Genomic DNA, 22757 nt, shown 5'->3' on the forward strand with positions numbered 1-22757 from the left:
AAAAAAATAAAAAAATATATATCAGCCACGGGAACTCCGAGATGTCCCTACAGGGGGAAAGCTGCTGCAGCATAAAGAAAGAAAATTCGTGAGTGTCATACATGCCGTAGGCACGGTTTAATCAAGCTGTGCAGATTTTCGAGAAAAAAAAAAAAAACAGTTGGCAACATCCCTGCCGTTCCCGCCTGTCGCGAATAATCTGACGCCTCGTTGCTCGTAACTGGTCTAAGGTCTTTGAAGTGGAGCCCGTAGCACTGCTGGCATTGCCGAAGTCGCTTACCACCCATCCTTGGCACTGTTGCTTTTCCCATCGGATGAGGCCGAACTGGGGTAAGCCATTGGTTGCTGATCGTTCTTGAATATCAAAACTTCACTTTTGGTGTCTTTTAACACCGGTTGCTCAACACCCCGTGAGTGTGGTCAGGAAAAGAAGAGTTTGCTTCTCTTGCGGTGACTTTGTCACCAAAGCAGGCTTGGTCTATAAAGGCGTCTTCACCAAAATCTTGAATGTAATTTGTAGCATTTTGACGGTTATGGGGGCGGACGGGCCATACGCCCGCCCGCCCCCATAACGGGTCCGTGTCGTTTCGTTCGAAACAGGTTTTGTGGAAGCACGATTCGTGAATAGTTTTTTATGGACTCATGTTTCATGGACATGCGTCTCATCGGCACTGTGGTGTTTTGTGGACAAATGCTACTACGACGATACGTGAACAATATATATATATTTTTTATTTTTTTTTACTGACTGCGTAGTCAAATTTGGAAGCCGCTAAAGGCGCGATTCACTGAGATGTGTTTAAAAAAACCTTGGGTACCCCCTCCTTTCTCTCCCCGCGAGAAGCAAAATGTTTTTTGCGAAAACAACAGCATTGTGTTCGACGAAACGTCCCAGGGTGTGTGGATAAAACGAACGTGGGAGGCTTTTCGATGTAAAGTCGTTCGACCTACCGATTGCCACCGCCCCTAATACGCCCCTTTTCTTCCAGATGATAGCAAACCACAATGTTACTGGTACTTCCGAAAAATATACGATGAGTTTGTTTGCGCGTATTTTTCAGACTACTGATGGCTGTGGCAGAAAAGGACACCAAGCGAACATGGACGTTGCGTGGCTTCTCAAAGGCCCTAGACAACAGACCCATCGAATTTTCGAGGCCGCCGCCTCCTCAACACATCTGTGGCCTGTGCGGCGTGGTTTCTATGGCGCCCGTGCTTCCCGGATGTCTCCACACCTTCTGCGGCTCGTGCTATCAACTCGTCAGCAGCGAAAGTCCTCCGATGTGTCCTCGCGATCAGACGACCATATACTTGACGAATTTCGCAACTGCAAGCTCCTCTACGGAGAGGGCCATCGTGAGAGAGTACGGCATGCGATGTCCTAACTTCCCTCACGGCTGTGCGTACGTGCTGAAGAGCGACAGCAACATCGCTGATCTCGAGGGTCACTACTCAGCATGCGAGTATCACGCGGTGTCCTGCCGGGTCTGCGGTACTTCAGTTGCTCGAGGCAAAATCGTGGACCACTTGATGGATAGTTGCAAGACTGCGGCGGTAGACAGCGTGGAGGCGATGGCGAAGAAAGTCGTCCTGGATGACGTCGAGTGAAGTTTCTGGTGCATTCCCTCCTGCTCTTGTCAACACATTTATTTAACGCGTGAAAGTTCAATAAAGCGTGACACCGTAGACCTGCTGGATTGGTTGCATTTTATGCGTTCCCTCGCAACGTCCCGGCGAAGATGGGAGTGGTTAAGAAACCTTGCAGCACGTGGAGTGAAGGTTTGTACGCCACACACGTATAGCCAGCCGGCAACAGCCAGGCGGCGCCGGCAGAGTGAGAGCCCACGGTTATACCCTATCTCGTAACTCGGCAAAGGGCGAATGATAAGCCCCAGATTGCGTGCCGACGGCTTCGAAATGCGCGACGATTACGAGCGCATCGCACACATATTGGAGCATGACGCAGCGAAAAGCCCGATACTTTCTCGGACTAGGGGCGCGCTCCGGTGATACGCAGTCATATTCACATTGGCCCGCCAGGGCTGTAGCTTCAACTGTACTGGCATGTTACGCGATCACGGCTTCCTGGGATACCCAGTATTTCTTGCTTCAGACACTAGGCTAAGCGGCGCCGAAGGAAAGGATAACAGTACAAATATATATTTCACAGCGTCTCCATACTCACCGTCTAGCTTTTTTTTTTTTTTGTTTTTGTTTTTCTTTCAGGTCACAGCAGTGTTGGGAAGTAATGTAAAAAGGTACTCCGGCCGTTTTTTGAACAACCCCAAAGAAATCCCATTTTCTGAATACCCGGACTTCACGCTATGCTCTTTAATGTCTCGAAATTCAAAATAGCTATTGAGAAAACTGCAAATGAAGATGATGCCAAAACCAACATGAAAATCGCCGCCTTGGGTGAAGCTGGGCAGTGAAAGCGGAGGGCCGGGGGAGGGGGACCGGGGGGAGAGGGGGGGGGGGGGGGGTATTGTTTGAGCGCGTTCGAACGCTGGCGTCCTGCGTTTGGCGTTGCGAACGGGTTGATGTCTGACAAACGCGATGATCTTTGATTTCTCATGCGAGATCAAACACCGCCCTTTGATAGTGCAGTGCACTAAAGAAGAGTAATAGTCCCTTGACGATTCAGTCGGTAAAGAACTTGGCTCACAATCTCCAGGAGGGAGGTGTTTTCAAAACCTGCCGGAGAATTTCCTTTTTCAAGTCTTGTATCATATGCTTGCCTTTTGGCGCAATGCTTTTCGAGATCTCCTCGATGATCTGTTAATAAAACACATACCTTGTTAAAAGGGGGATGTTGTTTTCTCAATGTTTGCATATATGAAAAATCGAAATGGGGCTCATCTGTTTGCATTGGCTGCAGTATTGCAGCAAATAAAACTTCTTCACTGACTAAACAAAATCAAGCTGATTCTTAAAAAAAAAAAAAAAAGAAAAGTGTGACGCACGTGTTAACGTTTACACCCGCAAGTTTGTTAGGTCTAATATTTCACAAAAATTCAGTTATGCCTTAATCTTTCAACAGCCAGAATGCATCACCTCAAAGCCAATCGATTGAAAGTTCGAGCTTCCTATATGTGCAGGCGTCGTTTTTTCGACTCGTTTTCCGGCATAACATGCACTAGGCCACCCCTGCACAGAATGCATTCGCCGTGTCACTAGTTGTGTGCAGTGCAGGCGAAGGCAACGCGAGGCGAAGAGAGAAAGGCCGAGCACTAGGAAGGCGGGACGGGAGAGGAGTGCAATGGAGGGCGAGGGGAGAAAGGGAGAGCACTATACTTCGAATCAGCTTCGGTCCGAGCGCGGCCTATGTTATGAGCCGAAAGGCCAATCAGACACCGCAAAAAGCGCAGTGTCATGGCGTGCTCTCTGCGCTTGATAAGACTAGCCGGCGGAGGAGCACGCACAGACAGACGGCGAATACCGGCTGGTCCTATCAACTGCAGAGAGCACGCCATGACGTTGTGCGTCTTTCGCTGTTTGATTGGCCCTTCGGCTCATAACGTCGGCCGCGCTCGGACCGAAGCTGAAACGAAGTTTTTTATAGGCACGTTAAAAGGGAGAGGATTCTCTCCTCTTCCCCAGCCTTCCTGGTGCTTGCCCTTTCTTCCCTCGCCTGGCGTTTCCTTCGCCGGCACTGCACGCAACTAGTCATACGGATTATAGATACATACTCTAGCCACTTCACACAAATACCGCACAGATTAAGGCAGTTATTATGATATGGATCACGCGTTTGAATGGCCTCCCCAGAAAGTATTGTTACCGGGGTTCCCAATTATTCCATCACAAGTTGAACAAGTCCGACACTTGCGATTTGTAATGTGTGGAGGAAACTGCAGGAGGCTTCGGGAACGACGTGCGGAAGTCCTTGATGATGGGTGTCAGGAAAGAATGTCTCTGGCGACTGACGGTCTTGTGTAATTTGTGATTAAACTTACCAAGAACCGAGGCTGTAACACATTTTAGGAAGGGCATCCAAATGGTTGGGTCACGTCATAGCTGCCTTAATCAGTATGGTGACTATGTGTAGTAGCTGGAAACTTGGCAAAGGAACAACGCTGCGGCACCCTCGAGACAATGAAAACGACGGAGCGTAGCACATGATGCCTCTCAAGAAATGATGACGCATTGACACGTGCATCTTTTCAATGCTTTGATTGGCTTGCTGGGGCTGTAGCGTTTTTTTATTCAAATTGAGTAGAGCAATTAGGCGTTAAATTCAGCGGTTTGAGTGCTTCTAAGCTACACGATACTATGACTGTTTTCTTGGGGGACGCAATCTGGGGGACGCAACCAGACGCAACTGAAGTCCTGGATTCTGGGAAGGTTGCGCCAGCGCGTTCCTTGCCTACACTCTTAACAGCGTACCCTCTATGGCTACCTATAGATGAATGAAACTTCAATTTTAGAAGTTACAAAGTCGTTTTTAAAGGTTTCAAGGGTTTTCCGTTGCCTTAGAGGTTAAAACGGCTGTCCTTTTTTTTTTTTTGTCTAGAATCACGTTTAATGGTTACGCTGCGACTCTTGTGTCTCCTCTAAAATGTAACGTTGGACAAGAACGGGTAACCTCTACACGATTGTTTACTTTTGTTTCCTCCCAAAAAAGAGAACTTAGAAAGGGAAAGGGGGAGAGAGGGGCCGACCAACACCTCCTATTAGCCCCGAGAGCGAGCACAAGCGTCGCTGCGGTCGCCGCGCCCGAATTGGGTGAGGTGGACCGTGACGTCAGGGGGAGGACTCCGCTCCGCGATCTCGCATCGGCTCGCTTCCCAGCACCGGTTTCCTGGTTTGGCGTTGTGTGCTGCAAACTCTTCGAGGACCTTGACTTCGTTTACTCGGTGTGCAAGACGTTGAGTTAGGCCGATATTGACGTGCTTCCGTACATTTTATGAGCCTGCTTGTCCCTTTTACCTTTAAAATTGGGTTACGAATCCCGAAAGCTATCGGCCGAGGCAATTCCGCCGATGAACCTCCCCGTCCGTTCACACGATACAAGGCAGTCTTGCAAGGGGTCGGTGAAGCGGTGGCGCAAGTGTTTCAGACGCTGGAAATCTGTTCCTTGCATGTTTATGATTTAGGACGATATTACATCCCTGTAGGGATGGCCGAAGGGGCTTAGCCGAAAGAGCTCGGGGAATTGGCGGCGCGGTCACCCGAAGCGTCCTTCGGAGGCGCCCGATGTCTTGTCTTTCCCTTTGGCGGCAAGCGGAGGCCAGCTCCCGAAAGTGGAAGCAGATTTCCCCGCGTGGGAAGTAAACAAACCTCTGTTCGCGGGTGGTCGCCCTTGCCGCCGAGGTAATTGGGGAGGCGACCTTGTCGGGGCCATGTCGGCGACTTCGGGGGAGAGAGGGAGGTCCGGCCTCCCTTCGGAATGTCGGTGGCCTTTCTATGATTGGTGGAGGACCCGCTGGCACTGGGGCCAATAGAATTGTATAATTGTCCTGATTGGACAGGCCCTGTGTCAGCGGGGAGTTTTCTCGACCGCGCCGGCGGAAAAACGCCGAGTTTGAACAAGCCCGCGCGCGGAGCAAGTTATCTCCCGCGGTCCGCCGGTCCGCGCAGCTTTGTCGCGAGCGACAAACAGTTTCTTTGAGCCTCACCGTGCGCGGTGGGCACTTTGCGCCGAGGCGCGGTATTTTTGGTATCTCTACTGCCGTGAGCGGACAGTAGAGGTTTGTAACCGAGTTTGCTGTTGACGTTGTAATACATTTGCTTTTATTAACTGTTGCTCCCGACTTTGAGCGTCTTTCTTCGAGGCTCCGCCACCACCAACGAGCAAGAAGCGACCATCTTTCGCGGCTGTCCACGATCGCCCGGCCCTTCCCTACGACTTCTAGGAAGGACCGGGACAAAACAACCTGACCCTCAGGGAGGGACATTCTTTACTATCCCGCTTTCAAGGCATTTGAAGTGGCATTTATATCATGGGCCTTTGGGTGGTCGGCAAATTAGCTCGCGACCCCGACTCTGCGCTGCCACTCTGCATGCGCTGGTTCGCAGATGTTTTAAAGGCCCTGCGTCTGATGATCTTGGAAGTGCTCGTGGAACAGGGTTGTTTTACATAAATGTAGCTTCTTTGTGAATTAATTATATAGTTTATACATGTATGCAGGCATATTTCTTAGAAGCTGCACAATTACTGGAAATTAGTTTGTATGGTAGCAGCAAAAACGACCGAATTGCCCCCAGTTGTCTGTATGATATATATGTATTGAACTGCCAAAATATGCACGGCAATAATGCCGTAATATGGAATGTTTATACTATTTCCTGTCATTCTTTATTCCAGCCTTGGGTACTCCCAAAATACACCGTTTAGTCTGAATTGTCATTTCCAATTAAAAGAGACACTGCTGCAGGTCCCCAAAAGCTTCCTTAGCCTCCAAAGTCCACAGAGCTGGACTTTCTGACAACAGAGGAAAACAGGAGTAAAAGCAAGCATTCGAACGTCTGTCCAGTGGTAGATGCAGCACTAGCAGCAGAAAATGTGGAACCTGTGAAGGGCGACAGTCTGCGTGAGAAAACCTTCTGGTATTTTAGCTTCAGGACAATTCGATTTAAGTAAAATCTCAATTTTAGGGCTTAAGGGACAAATAACGAGCTAGACACCTTCGCTTACGTTGTTATACATTATTTGAGGGTTGATATAAACAAGTCCACAGATACCACCCGTGTAGTCCATTGAAATACTATCCGAATCCAGCAAAGGTCAAATGCGAGCAATGTATATAATAAATGTTCCTTGTGTTTTTACTTTGCCCCTGCACTTGGGCTGTCTTACTTTTGATTCTCTCCCCATGGCCCAGACTATTCGCAACTCCAACGCCCTATAGGTGGCGGGGCGGTAGTTCCAAGATGGCGGAAGAGACGGGGATAGATTCTCCTGGATATCCCGAGCGCCTGCTCGCGCTGACGCTGTTCAGCGCGCTTAAAATGCCTTATTTGTCCACAAATGCGAAGCGGTTAGGGAGGGATCATATTACAGGTGACGGAGATGCTGATGTACGTAAGGAAAACGAGCATATTATTATTTAAAAGTTGCAGAAACCTCAAATTGCGAAGCTTTGTGGTGAGCGAGCGTGTTTTAGGCACCGGCCACGTTACTGTTTGTGGCAGAATATTTTTGAGGGTGATGAAGATATGTTTGCGCTCTGCCTGGCCATTAGTGCTCTAAAAGGAGAGCCGCGAACGGTGACCGTCAAGCTTCGAAAGAGCAGCGTTCACTGTATTGGTGTCTTCGCGTCACAGCCTCACAACTCGCTGCTCACCGTCTCGGTTTTAGTGCATTGCAACACGTAATCAAACTGCTCTATGGTTATTGATAGAAAGTTTGTTACCGCAGGCTATAGCCTGCGGTAACAAAATGGTACACCGCACGGTATACCGCGCGGTGTACCATTACAACCGCAAGCTCGCGCTGCGCCTTTGAAACACTATTTTCAGTGCGCTCCAGGAGCGTTGCCGTGCTCATCACTCTAAAAAAAAAAAATGTAGTTTTTACACCCCTTGTTACATATCCGACACCTGAAAACTTCAGTTCGCCGTGCAGTCCACTGGCGTCAAACTGACGGCCCCAACTTTTACGAGAGGCTTGACGACGGCGCAATATATTAAACAGCTAAAGTACGCATCGAAAAGTACCGAAAAAAACAACAACAAAAAGAAACACCAAGGTTCTGCAGTAAAGCAAAAAAACAAAAAACGATTACTTTTTTTTTTTTGCGATCATTTACACTTACTTAAGCTATTTTAATAAGTTGCACAACTCGGCTTTCAAGCCGCTCGTGAAAGTTGCATGGTAGCGCCAGTTGAACGTCAGTGCGCTGTTCGTCCAACTAAAGTTTAGGGGTGTCGTACGCTATGCGAAAACTGCCTATTAACATAATCGGCGTGTTTAGGGGTTTTATTTATTGCTCTATCACAAATAAATATTTTATTTACCGTACATTTTTTTGTACCGTGTTATTTGCAACATTGCGGTCCCTCTGGCCAAAACTGCGCGTTCAAAGCTCTCGTCACAAACGGCTGGCTAACACAGACGCATTTAAAATGCTTCGAGCATTTCTTTATTGGCTTTGTAATTACCTGAAAGCAAGTACGGGTATTCTGTCTTTTTAAAGTGCTTGGAATAAATAGTCATGTTCCTTGTAACGGCCTTAAAACACGAACCCATTCCCGATTTGTGTTGCTCGACATACCGTTGCGCGACGAGTTTTCTCCTACTTATGGCAAAGAATAGACTTTTCGTAGACCGTACTATAGAGTTCTTCATCATTAGCGGGAGCGTTTTTCGTCACGTTGAGTACAGATTGAGCTGGCGGCCATGCACAAGATCGAAAATCCGCAGCGTATGCGATACACAAAAAGTCCCTAATGAAATTAGACATCCCGGTCCTTCGTGCAAGACTGTTGCAAGGCGGAGCACAAGAATTCCTTTTTTAAAGCGCTCACTTTTGTTCGTTAAAACGGCTTCGCGCATCAAGGCCGACAGTCCCTGCCACCGTTTCCGCGCCGCCGCCGCCGCTGCCGTCCCCGGTCCTCTGGTTCTCCGTTCGTCCGCGGGAGGGCGAGCGGCGCGCCGGAGTTGCGAATATTTAGCATGTTGCTCGAGCAGCATGCAGCTTTTCTGCGTCGGCGATCTTGTTTAAAAACAGATACAAAAAGAAAATAGTATACATGACCCGCCAATTCATTCAGACCATCAGCAGCATCCTGCAATTGTGGCCATATTTATTTTCATATACCAGCTGTGATTCATGCGTTGCCTGCCCTGTCAACCATGCTTAAAATGTTGGTTGAAGTTTCGCCTGCAGCTACAGGCCATACCTCAATAAAGGCACATAAAAAAAATTTACACTTCCTACGAAAAAAATTACGCCAAAAAAAAATTAAATAGAAACGAGCGCGCCGACAGCTAGCGTCGTCACAGCCTCCACAGGGCGAGCGGGACGAGTCGGAGAAAAATTCTCTCCTCGCCGTGACGTCACCCCGGTTCGCCGTAAGGAGGCGCCACGCGAACTTCTCGGGGCTAATACTCCGTTCCACCTTCAGTCCGAGCGCAGTGGACGCCACGAGCCATCCCAGCCGATCCAGCGCCGGGAGAAAGTCGCGTGACCTGCCGGTGGGGCGGGGCGACACAGGGAGCTCAAGGTCGCATGACACTTCCTCAATGCCGCATTGGCTGGGATGGCGCCTAGCGTCCGCTGTGCTCGGACGGAAGGTGAAACGGAGTATAAAAGAGAAGGCCGTAGCGCTCCGAGCGGGCACGTCACAATGGCGGAGGAAGGCCATGGCGCAACTACGTGAGAAAATGCGCTGTCGACGCGTATCGGCGCATTAATGTTCGTGCGCGTTTATCCGACATTAATACACGTTTTAAAAGCGCCGTTTTGTACAATTTATTATATATATAATATAAAAGTAATATACAACGCGTTACCAAGGTTGAAAGTACAAAATTTATCTTTTTAATTATCCCCGTAACCGCGGGACTAAGCGCAGTCCCGCAGCTCCCCACACTTTTCGAATGAACCGGCTCCGAATTTCCGATGCGACATCTTCCCTCGTACGGGCTCTGATTCTGGTAAATTTACGTTGCGTGTGAGCTGCTGACTGCATGCAAAGGTACGCTGAGACATTTCAGAAGGGAAAGGAACCGAAAAAAAATCCATTCATCGCCGCTGGGAGGGAGCGCACACGAGTAAGAGATGGGTCGACAATGTTAAGCCTCTCGTCCCACACTGCTGGTGCTGCTCTCGCGCGTGTGGGTGTGTGTGGTTTTGTTCTACCCATCGATTTTCTTGTCGTCACCGCAGTCTCGGGTAGATTTTGTTTGTGTGTGTGTGTTCGCTTGATACTACGGCATTTACGTGGATTCGCGAAACAAGTCCTGCTACGGTTTGACTGACGTGTGTGGCAACTAGTCAACGATGACACTGGCCGATGACCCCTCTCGACAGAGAGAGACTTCTTGAAGTTCGTGTTAAAATTGCTTTGTGATGGATCGTGTGGGACGTAGGGATGCGATCGACAGGTGAGGAACAACTTATTTACGGGCTTTCTTGGTCATGTAAGACCGGTCATGTAAGATGTAAAGTGCTGCAGTCGATTTTTTTTTAATATCGTGATAGAATGGAGTTTTGTTCTTCGTCATTATCCGTTTGCTATTGCGTCGACATTTATAATTATGCGTGGTAATATTCTAGTTTTTACTGGAAGATAAATAACAAGTTTGTGTGATTATTAAAAGTGCGTTGTCAGTGCTTATGTGTTTATTTATACTAATGTTATTTTGTTGCCTTTGCCGCGTTTATACTAGAATCTTAACTGTATTAAGGTAATAGTATGATTGTATACAGAATAGGTCATATCTTGTTCTTAGGCACCTCGAGCCCATAAGGAGAAGTAAATTAGTTGACTGGAAATAGTAAGTTTAGTACCCATGCCACACGAAAAAGTTAATATATCTTGATTAAATAAAACGGGATTTAATCAGCTCGCTGTTTTGAGTGATTATATGAGCGTCGCAAGCTGATTTGTCGGCCCCATATTTTCATTCGATCGAAATTACATTACTTTTGCCATGTGGCCAGGGTATGATGCAAGAATTCAGTGACAGCACGCGATAACATCGCTTACATGATCGTAAGTGACATTCCTCTAGCCGTGTCCGCGTTGACTACGTCTACCTGATTTTTCAATGTGACCTGTTTTGCTGTGTCCAATCACTGCGTGTCTTGCCATTTTGTCGAAGTATTTCTGTGTAAAATATGCATTCCTGCAGCAATAATTGCGTGAATCAATGTTTTCTCCTATACGCCTTCCTCGTACCATTTCATACCGATCACTTAGCGGTGTAATATTTTGCCCGTGTAATAAAACGTTTTCGAGACCCGTTGCTATCTGCAGCTTTCAATGTAGCTAATAAGATACGCTTATGTGACTAAAATCACGTTACGACAATCGATCCACACGCGTTGCCTTCGCTTCGCCGCGCGCCCCCGATGGCCTTCCCTCGCGACGTCACGAGTAGAGCGCTACGTCCTTGTCTTCTAGGAGGTGTTGGGCCGACACAAGCGAGAGGGAAGGCATAATAAGAGGAGGAGTGAACCCAACCTTTTTAGCTCAACGAATTCCGAAACTATAGAGATGTAGCCTCACGTGACCAGACTCCTTGGCGCCTTCACTGCCTTCACTGGTCAACGCCGACACCGGTTTTGGAGGCATCGCGGTTGTGGCCGTGCGCGACTGTCGTGCATGGTTTCGGATCGGAACCCATCGTCGCTGCTGTTTCATCTGGATTACCCTAAGACGACAAATCTTCACAAGGTATGCTTAGAAAGATGTTATACTCGACGCAGGATTGAATCTGCATCACAGCTTCGGTTGAAGTTTCTATACCGAATGTTCTATATATGCAGCTTGGTTTTGAGTCCGAGTCGAGGTTTGCCCTCGTGGACGTCGGCATCAGTGCAGTCAGCATCTATTCGGACATGCACGGAAAACGCTGTACCTTCTCTGACATTGAGCGACACTTGAAGCCAGCCGGAGCAAAGTACCTCTTGACCAACCAGGTACGGAAGGTTTCAAGATTCATTTTGTGCATTGTCTTGTGTGAGATTTCCGGTAACATGTCTAATACTTCTGATGTATATGATTTACGTAAGTAACAATATAATGCCTTAAGTCGGCAAAATAGTGAGATTCAAACATTTATTACATACAGGCACACAATGTCCCCGTGCAGTACTTTTAACGAGAGAGAAAATCCACATATTGTCAGACCAATACTGATAAATGATCAGCACACCAATGATATGAAAAATTCCCCAAGCTTGGTGAGTTAATTTCTTTTTTGTCAGTTCATACCACAGGCAGAGCTGCCAGACAAGTCCACTTTGTCTTTCCATCACATATACGCAACAGCTGAGAAGATTGTGATCTACGGCGGAAAACCAGGAGCACTTGTTCCACCCAGTGAAAGCCCTCGTGATCGCACTTCCGCAGCCATTGATACTGCTCCAAAAACTGCTTTTGCACAAGGACACTGCACCCCGAGTGTTAATGAACGGAAAACTGAAAGCGTTGTTGTTTAAGCTCGAACAATGAAGATCTTTGTGAGCTTTGTCGAACATTACCTGGCATAAAAAGTTCATTCATTTTGGAACATCGTCGTGGACAGGGCGTTTCATTTTTTTTTAAATTACATTAATTACATTAAGGCTTTGACAATAAAGGGAGTAGTTCTCAACATTTGTTGCATTATTTAAGCTGCCCAAGCGCATATATTTATGCGGGATGTTCATATTCGCCAATCAGCGAGGCTATGTAAGTGTAAAAGTGACAAGGGTCACAAATATTATTGACTATATATATAGTCAACTTTAAATGAGGACCGTTTTAGGGCGAGGGACGGTGCTTCGTGTTTAATTTTGTTGCTGACAGCTATATTCAAGAGTGTCTCAAATCGGCGAAAATGATTTGCTAAAAAGTATACATAACTAGATATTATACAGAGCGAATTGTTTCGTCTTTACGGTATTTTTAAGAAAAGGAGTATTGATAAAGTAATGCAGTCTTTGCCTCATTTTTGTGGGGCTCGGCGGACATTAGATGAGGGAATGAACGCCCCATTTTGTAGACTAATTATTCAAAATATGTTGATTACCTTTTCAATTAATGGCTCAATTGGCCATGTCTCAGTCGCAGTCATAACGGGACCAATTATTAAAGCCTGACCCAATTTAGACAGTTCACAAAAAATAATTACAACCTTTAAGCTATTGCTATTTGTCGTTTAAAAGTTTGCCTTCCTTGCTTGATTCAAAACCGCTCGCAGAAAGGCGCGCCTGATTATGGTGCGTAGAAGTGTGACGCAGTTTTATCGAGCCTCCTCGTAACTATCTCGACGGCGTTCCTTTGGTGAACGCTCCGGTGTCAAGTTTAAATGATAGTGACGGAGGGACAGAGGTGACTACGTCACTTTCCTCTGGATTAGAATCAGCTTGCGGACTTGAATCCACGCGAAGGCAAAATTTTTACCATGAATATTTCAAAGATAGCACTGCCTGAGCTTGATTTTTTTAGAGAGTGTTTGCTTGTTTACAGCGTTGCGTAAAGAACATCTCAAAGTACTTGAAGTGTAAAGTAAATTAGAGGTTGTGTACTTCAAGTAAAGTTATATGTACACTGGGTGCAATGTACTTGAAGTAACGTACTATAAATACAATATATTTTAAGGTAAAGTACAAGTACTTTTGACACAATCTTTCATTATGCACTTTTTTTTAATTGGTATGCATTGCTTCAGGGGTAATGGGAGGTGCATCAGTCTTTTTTACGGAAACGGCAGCAAATATTGTATAAAGTCGAATCGCCACAAAGTAGTTCTACTCTCGCTGACGAGCTATTTGACACAATCAACTTATAAGGCAATTGTGTCGGTCTTATAGCCGCCATTACTTCACTAGGAGAAATGACCAGATGACGTCTCGAAAAAGCTCGTTTTCACACGATGATATGCCATTTTTTTGTTTTAGAATTCGGGGAATGTACATTGGAGTCGCGGGTTTTACTTTAAAGGGGCACTGACACATCAAAATCGTAATTTATCTTATTATCCGAAACGATTGAAAATGATGCCGGGACATTACCCTCAAAATTCGAAACTTGGGAATTCAGTATTTGTGAATTAGAAAAACAATTTCCAAATGCCGAATTTGAAGTTCCCGCGCGATCCGCGCCAGTGCAGTGAGTCAAATTTTGTGGTCTCCTGCGACTCGACTTTCTTTCGGACCTCCGCACCACGCTGTGAAGCAAAGCGCCGTTGCTACCGCGACCCGAAGGGAGGAGGAGGTGAGCAGGCGGGATGGAAGGGAGCCGGCGCGGGGAAAAAACGGTTTGTTCCCCGACTCGGCGATAAGCCTCTGCTCGAGCGCCGCCAAGTTTTCCGAGGGAGAACACAAACCCAAAAAGCGACATCACACCGAAATCTGATTTTTGGTATTTCAAAAAGAAAGGCCGTAGTGCGTTCGTCATTGCGTTAAAAAAACATGTTTTACGGCTGCCGTTATTAAATGTTATAGAAATGTCGCCTACAAAGCTTCTAAATTTCCTGATTTTTGACGTCACCGATCAAAAGAAGCAAGGAGGTGAGCGCGGGAAATATAAACGCCAAAAATAAAAAGGCGCACGCGCGCGCGGGAAATTTTTTTTTTTTTTTCGCGATACGGTTTTTTTTGCGTGTCTATGACTACAACTTGCATCGTTTTAGACAATAAAAAAGAATACGACCTTTGGGGTGTCAGTGCCCCTTTAAGTATCAGAAAAAATACTTTAGTAAAGTATAAGTACGTGCTCAGAGAATGTTTTTCAGGTAAAGTGCAAGTTTTCTAAATAGTGGTACTTTAAGTACCATGTACTTAGAGTACTTCCCCACACCCAGCTTGTTTATTATCTTTTATATAAAAAAACGTCAGTGGAATTACTAACGATCTTCAAATCTTTGAAGATCTGCATATTTTGAGTTTTGGCATGAAAGACAACACAAAAAGGTCACCTTCGCGTTGCCCTTTAGCACACGATTCTTCGAGTATAGCACAAACTACGGGAGCACCACAAGAGCTTCAGAGCGGGTGCTGCATTTTGTTGCCTCCTTTGAGTGAGGACGCAGTGTGTACACCTCCAGTAGTGGGCGAGAGTTTCTACGTTTGGGAGAAGCGGGGACAAGCTCTTTCTTGAAATGCCTCAAGTCTTCTTGAGCTTCGGGACACAAAGAAACGCCAGTCTTCGGCGCTAATCCCACAGTTGCTCGGCCTCTCTTGCGTCGTGTCTGTTCGCTCCCCGCGCCTCGTAGCAGTGTTCTTGCAGTGGGGGGCTTGTGAAAATTTTGGGGGGTTTCGGACTCACCAAATTACTTTCTTCCCCCACCTTTCTATGCCACATACTTCGCCCTCTTTGCAAATATCAGCTGATCTTCCAACATCTTATACGTTTTTGTGCAAGAATGTTTGTTTATAGGCAAAACAACCACTAAAATTCAGTTTGTAATTTGAGTAGAAGTAACTTCGGAAAAGTAATAAAGTAAACTACTAAATACCGTAATAAAAATATAATTGAAAGTTACTAAACTACTCAGAAAAGTAGTTAAACTAAAGTAACTTGAGTAGAGTAGTTGAACTACGTACAAGTCTGCTCCGTATCGTGTCGGGGAGAGTGCGTCACACATCCTGGCCTACTCTCTTGCACTACTCCGCGCGTCTCCCGTTTTCGGGGGGCCAGGGAGATCACGGAGGAGAGTCGGGCCCAGTCTTGGCCAGTAACTTGTTACTAGTAACGCGTTACCGGTAACTAGTTGCTTTTTTCGGTAACAATTTTACCCGTACCGCGTTACTCCTTAATACTGGTAACTTGCAACTGTAACACTGTTGCTTTTTTATTGGATAACTGTAACTGTTTAGGCCGTTACAGTAACTTTTTCTAACTAAATAAATTGGGTCCCGCTGCCGTGGACATGGTGAAATCGCCTTCTTGAAGTATTTTTCTCAATACTCCTCGCTGACAAAAAAAAAAAAAAAAAAGCGTGGCCACGTTTTAAACTTGCAGAAAATTGCCTGGTTTAGCCCACGACCCAGAATGGACGACGAACGAGTCAGTACGAAACCAAGAGGTAAAGGAAGCCGGCGCCCGCGGTGGTAGGGGAGGCAAGGAATCTGTCTGTTTCACCGACTTTGGCTAACTCTTCTCTTACGGGGACCATCTGCGGGTGTTGGTGGTCCTGCGACATGTCTCTGAGTATTCGGTCTGGGATTTGACCCCCCCCCCCCCCCCCCCCCTCTCTCCCTTCACCTTTGTCGGATATCTGTCCTGTCGTTTGTACACCCAGCAGCTTGCCGTTTCCTCTTCCCTGAAGGGGGTCGTCGCCATATTCTGCAGAAAGTCGGCGATTCATTCTCTTCGGAGCGGCTCGGGTAAACACGAAGACAGGTTCAAATGTTATTGCCTTTTTCGTTGATAGCCTCAAGAAACACCCCAACGGAAGGACACTTTGTTGTGGAACCTATGTAGTGCTCGAGCTGAAGCGATTTCAGGGAAAACACGAGTCATAAGTGAGAGAAAGAGCTCTTTTCGATGCATTTTCCATAGTTGGCGTGCCGCGGTGGTCATCGAACACTCGTGGAACACCAGAAGGCCTCGCTTTGTCTCCTTTCCCCCTACGTTCTTGCGAAGCTGTTTGACCTGCTATGTTCAGGCCTGCTTCCGAGTATATCCCATAAGGCAGTTATGCGACCATCTGTGTCCTCATTCGTTTCGGATTGAAAAATAAACGAAATCGTTCACTGACGAGGGCCGGTGACAATTTTGAAAAGCAGATGACTATAAGTTATAACAATTAATGCAAATAAATTATGCACATAAAAATGCTGAAACGGAGAATGACACAAAAAAGAAGCACCCTTCGGGTTTAAATTTTTCTATTTTCTCAGTTGCCCTTTCTTCTCACTATAGTGTAACAAATAAAATATTGTTTTGGATTGTGATTTCTTGTGTCCATTGTTTTGTGCTGTAACGGGAAAGTAACGGCGTTACTGTTTTTGAAGCAACTGTAACTGTAACACGTTACTTTTTGAAGCCTGTAACTGTAACAGAGTTACTTCCACTTCCCCCCCCCCCCCCCCTTAGGTAACTGTAGCTGTAACACTGTTACCTTTTACTGGTAACGTGCCCATGACTGGTCGGCGAGTCCTGGATGGGACTCCGGGCGACGGGTTCAGTCGCGGCGTAGGAGCTCGTCCGACCGGCGATGAATCGACGCTAGCGTTCCCCGTGGCTCTGACAGTCGGCGTCCGCTCCTCCTAGTGGACGTCCGTGTGCCGAGAGCCCTGGCCCAAACTCCTGCGACGATGGGTAGCGGCGTGAGCTCGTCCGACCGGCGATGACTCCGCTCGCAATGACCCCTTTGGCTCTCAGGTGGGCGGGCGCTGCGGGCACACTGTGTCCACGGCTCGCTTGACCGCAGTGTCTGGTTGGGGACCCCCCGTACTCAATAAACACTGTTGAATAGCGGGATCATCGTTGTTGGCATGGCGTTCCGTGAACCCGGCGCGGCGACCGCTCTCGCTGGTAGCCGTCGGCCGCGCGGTGGGACGGGCACCGGATTCCCCTTTGAGCACCGGTGTCCGGACGTAAAAGGTACGTAATCTATACTTAGTTTCAGCTTCCGTTCGAGCGCCGCCAAAGGCTGAGGGACGGTTCGCAACTTCGAGAAGAGCATTCCTACGCACCACAAAGTAGTCCGCAAAAGTTTTTTTTTTTTTTTTCTAAATAACTGTTTTGTGCGTAAATATTGCACAACATTCGAGATGTGTACTGCAGAGAATGATTTGCAACGAAAGGAATTAAATATCTGAAGTTTATGTTTTTATTGGCATATGTAAATGCAAGTGGTTTGGTGAAAACGCGTACATCCGCTGGCAACACGGCTGCAGCGCTCGGTTCTTCTGTGTCATTTCGTTCCCAAAATGGCCGAATCATGCGCTTCGCTGGTTTCCTCACCGAGTCGCTTCAGAAGGTCCTTTCGCAAAGGCACGTTTGGGCGTCAGGCGCGAGCGGTCGTGATGAATGTCTACTTTCAAATTCGGCAGGAGACTCCGGCCGCGTCGTACCGCGAATGCGTTGTAAACAAGAAAAGCGTCCGGGCCACTACAATTCACTGATACGCGGCGAAATCAGGGCACACCTTTACCTTCTGGGGATTGTGATCCTTCAACATTCTGTCGAGTCAGCGTTTTGGCGCGCCGTGGCGGCCGCGCCGACGTAACGAGAGGTGGTGCTGCTTACCACTGTGAGTGGCTTCCTCCTCTGCCCCTTTGGGGCGATTTCCGTAACGAACCCTCGCACAAAGGAGATTGACGTGTCGCTCCTTGATTGGCCACTTCGTCCCCGCCGTTATCTTAAAACCACCGGACAGCAGGATCTCGTTCTCTCTCCTTCCTGGGATTCGGCGGCGGCGACAACGGGGAACCGTCCGGCGCGCCTGTGAGCGTTTACCCCGTCCTTTGTACCTTTGTGAACGACCGTTCGGCCGTGGGCGATCTTTACACCGACGGCGTTCACCAGCTTATAGCCGCTGTTTTGTTGTTATTTGTTTCGTTGTAAATAAACAGAGTTTATCACCGTTACCAACGTGACTGGTGTCTCATTGCGCTCAAAGAGCAGCATGCCACGTGAGTACGAACCCGCTTCGCGGTAGAGCGTCTCGCCGTGAACGTGGAACTCCCAAAGGCAGTGGCCCCAAGGAGAACCACAACCTACCGACCACATTGAACGCCGAGAAGATGGTGAAAAGGACTACGCCTCGAGCCCTCGTATATCCAGACATTACAAGGAAACATCAACGGCCGGGTCATCGGGCACCTGGCAATGTGTACTTACATCTCGAAACTATACCGAAATTGCAGACAGGTGGAAAGCTCGGACACAGACGGCAGCGGCAAGACTACGTACTGACATTCCCTGTGATTAAATTTCAGAACGTGAAAGGACTCCTTTTAAAACTGCAGCAGACGATACCGTTGATACACCCGTAGCAGACGAAATACCAGAGCTGGCAGTAATGTAATTACTGTAATGAAATTACAGTAATTTATTTACTTGTTCCAGTAATTAGTAATGTAATTCATTACTTTTTGGAGTAGGTAATTTAGTAATGTAATGAATTACTCCAGCGACGGTAATTGTAATTAAATTACCTAATTACTTTTTCGCACCAGGCATATTTTTTGTGTCCACAATACACAAGAGCACTTTTCTTTTTATTTTACTTTTTCTTTTTCCTCTATACCTTTCCAGAAAACGCTCTTTGGCCGCCGCTGTTGCTGATGCTAATGCGGCTGGTGCGACTCTCGCGCCCGCTGTCAGCTTTTTGTGCCACTCTCTTGAACTGTGAAAACCCGCTCAGCGCGATTCTCTACCTATGTTTTGCGGTTTTGCATTCGACGTTTTCTGGCCCCTCTTGAAAGTTTCCGCTTACTTTTTTCTGATGCATACTGCGTACCCTCTCTGTGTTAAAGGGACCATGAAATGATTTTAAAATCGAATTTTGTCCACCGCACGTCGTAAAAGGTGTGAAAAGAAACACAAAAATTGGGAGCCAACAAAAATTATTTGCTATAGAACTTTTAAAAGAAAACTGGACTCTTTTGCGCCTTCTTTCCTTCGCCTTTTCACTACGATGCATCCGCGGAAACGGAGCACGTCAGCCGAATCCACGCCGCCTATTGGGTAAGAGCCTACCTCACCAGCACCGCGATCGTAAACAATAAATAGCCGGCGAATGTTTCCTAAAAGTTTTGTTAAATAATATTCAGATCCACATTTTGTAGCATAATTAGAGATGTGTGGCGAAAATTGCCAAATTTGATAATGCTGAGAGCCAAGCGCCATCTATCGTGTGGTAAACGAAGCAACTACTGCGCGTGCGCAGTAGCGCAGGGCCGAGTTCAGTTACTTGGGTCGCGATGGCCGTCGAACGTTTATTTCTTTATTTCCTTTGATTTCCTTCCTCTCAAAACTCTGACTGACTGAACGTTTATTTTGCTACGTGTTCTTCTCGCGCGTGCCGACTTCAAGCAGCAAGAAAAAAAGTACTTAAAACAGACCACGACGAACAAGAACGCTGGCCACGAATCGACCGACTTCGACGGAGCGAGCTGCTCAGAATATAGGCCTAGTAGGCACTACGACTCGGCGCAGCGTTGCTTCGTCGCAAGACCGTCTGCCTACGACCGGCTGGCGTGCTGAATGGAATATGCCCGCGCTACCCTTGTGGACCCTTCCCGCATTATAGTTTGATCGCTGACCTCAATTTTAGATTTAGAGGTGAGGTCAATCTCTTCCCCTTGTTTTCCGAGGCAGTGTTAACGAACACTCGTCGAAAAGGGACTCTCGTCGATTCTATCTTCTTGTTTTGTGTGATATAGAGCTGAAATAAACGCCGTATGGATTACCTTCGTAACACGGTATGTACACTTTGTTATTGGTATGCCATTTTTATTCTGACTGACTGCACGTCACTGTTGAGCTATAACAGTTCGTGGGAGGTATACGTGCAATGCCGGTCCAACCTTTCTTTGCCGAGTGTCGCGTCAGTATCGAGTTGCAATCGTAAAAGATCGGTCCCGAAGCGCTTACCAACAGCTCGAATACAGCACTTCCATCCAACGCGCGCGTCCGCTCCGAGTGTGAACAGGTATTTACGTGGCTCTTGCTGACACTCGTAGTTCAAACGTATCTTTTTTAACGTCGGCTCGCTCCTGCATCTCCGAGGCCGCGAAAAACGCCGCGGACACGGGCCGCCTTTTACCAACAATGACAGTTGGGTTGACTTCTGGAGTCTTCACCGGAAGACTCGCTGCACTTAGGCGCCGATTCAGAAAATAAGTCGGTGACATCAGCGCAGTAAAACCTACCGGCGCACCCCAACTCGTCGCCGCTAACGCTCCCATTCTCCTACTGCCGAGAGAACTTCCGGTTCCGGAAACGGCGTACGTCACGGCTTGTTTTGCCGTCAGTTGGAGAGAAAGAAAAAGTCGATATTTCATTAATTTTTTGTGTAGAAGTTAATAAACCGAGACGAAAACGGATGCCTGTTCGGCATTCAGTGAACATTGACGGTTTAATGTAAAAGTTATCTGGAAAAAGTAAAAAGGTCATTTCATGGTCCCTTTAACTTCCACTGTGAGAAATAGGGCTGGTAAGTGCCTTCCATTCGAGCTTTTCTGCTCGACATTCTCGGGAAGCGAAGGAGGGGAAGTAGGTCGAGCTAAGGCCCCTGGTGGAACGGCCCTCGACGCGATTTTGCAAACAATGACATTTGTTCTCCCCCCTCCCAGAGATAATCCGCGTAGGGTCCTCAGTCATCTCCAAAAATAGTTGTCCGGGTTGGGGTGGGAAACGGATCAGTCGCGTGCGTTCTTCTGTCCATCGGTAAACATGCAAGAGAGAGTTCTAGCTGTGTGCCATGAACTGTGTAAATAATGTAAATAAAGTTATCTGTAACTGGAAGTTATCAATAGCTCCTTTATATTTAAAAGCATAGACCTTTTCCGCAAGGGCGCCGCCATCTTGAATTGTCGTCACTTCCAGTATGGGCGAAAACATTGTGTCACCGTCGCCACGCCAATAGAAGGCATTTAGGTCATAAACGTAGCCGTCACACATTCTCGTTTTGCTTCCCCTTTATTTTTTTACTATTTGCAGGTTGAAACGTTCTGATATTTTTTCGTCGCCCATACCGGATATGCCTACTTGGCTGTCGGGGTCGAGAGAAAGCGGAAAAGGTCTATACAAAAGTAATGCGAAAGTAATGTCATTACTTTTAAAAGTAATTTGTAATGGTAATTAATTACTTTCTGGCTGTGGTCATTTGTAATGTAATTCAATTACATTTTAGCGATTTTCAGCAAAGTAATTAGTAATGTAATTTAACTACAAAATATGAGTAATTTGGCCAGCTCTGCAAAATACTCGGCGAACGCGGGCGGCGCGGACGACCAGCGACGCAGCGGAGTGATACAAAAGTGCAGGCAAGATCACGTGACCGATTGCCGGCGTGTGATTGGCTCCGGCAACACGTAGCTTTGGCTGCGCTCGGACGGAAGCTGAAGCGAAGTATAGCCTTTTATTCCCACAAGACACACAACACCGGCGAAGCCTCTCCATCCGGGACTTGCACTCTTCGTAAAGGGGTATCCACACGAAGGAGAAATCCTCCACTTTCCTCCGCGGAGCGCGCTTCACGCGAGACATACGTCATTCCTTTTTGACGGCTCGCGGCGCCGTTCTCCTGGATGTCGTGACGTCAACAACCCGGGAAACCCCGTCCCCGGCTCCGCCGCCCACCAGCAGAGCTTTCGCGCTGACAGAACGAAGCCTCCGCGCCTCCGCCACAGAGGAGAACGGCGCCGCGAGCCGTCAAAAAGGGATGACGTATGTCTCACGTGATGCGCGCTCCGCGGAGGAAAGTGGCGGATTTCTCTTTCTCCTCCAAACGCCCGTCCCTCTGAAGGGGTGTCCAAGCAGGACACTACAAAACGCACTACTCCGACAAGTCGTGAAAATTGAAGCGGGCTTGAAGCGGGCGCGTCCGCTTCAATTTTCACGATTTGTCGGAGTAGTGCGTTTTGTAGTGTCCTGTTTGGACACCCCTTTAGCCTCCTCGCACATCTGTACGGTGTTCGCCAGCTCGCGCGCGCCAGCCACCCTGTCTCCTCGCGCACGTGATATGTCGTAGACATTCTTCACTGACGCTCAATTTCACCACAGTCTGCGACCATTCGGTTAATGAGGTCCTCCACTTGCTACATTGTGCGCCTCCAGGTAGCAGCCGAAATAGCTGGCCGTCCTCGAAACGAACTGCGCCCACCCTTCGTCACCGCTTCCGGTACTCGCCATGGAGTGAGTCGGAGCTCGTCCAGGGTGGCGGCCTTGACCCTGTCGTAGTTCGCTGTTTCCTCCACAGATAACCTCGTAGGGAGGTATTTGATTATTTCTGACAAGGCCGGCATAATCAAATGCACTCGGCTCTTCTCCGGCACTCCGTAGGCGAACATCTCTTTGACACTGTCGAACCAAACCGGAACTTCCAAGTCAAGTGACAGTTTCCGACTTCTGAGAAGTTTCGCGAATTGCGAAACAAGGTCCAAACTGCGCATTCCTGTCGTCGCGGTAGAGTCGCCACC

The 22757-nt window shown here is 47.6% G+C and overlaps 1 protein-coding gene across 1 annotated transcript; it reads left to right on the forward strand.

Moving 5' to 3' along the window:
• Positions 1-1068: 1068 nt before the first annotated feature.
• Positions 1069-1608, forward strand: LOC121836981 (TNF receptor-associated factor 4-like). The gene has a single exon (XM_042292186.1). The coding sequence runs from the start codon at positions 1069-1071 to the stop codon at positions 1606-1608; it is 540 nt and encodes a 179-aa protein (XP_042148120.1).
• Positions 1609-22757: the final 21149 nt, after the last annotated feature.

This window comes from Ixodes scapularis, unplaced genomic scaffold (genome assembly GCF_016920785.2).
Source record: "Ixodes scapularis isolate PalLabHiFi unplaced genomic scaffold, ASM1692078v2 PGA_scaffold34__4_contigs__length_609834, whole genome shotgun sequence".
Classification (NCBI taxonomy): Eukaryota; Metazoa; Arthropoda; class Arachnida; order Ixodida; family Ixodidae; genus Ixodes; species Ixodes scapularis.

What these genes read in the sequence shown, in the direction of transcription:
- LOC121836981 (XM_042292186.1), top strand. Translation starts at nt 1,069, where the DNA reads ATGGCTGTGGCAGAAAAGGACACCAAGCGAACATGGACGTTGCGTGGC.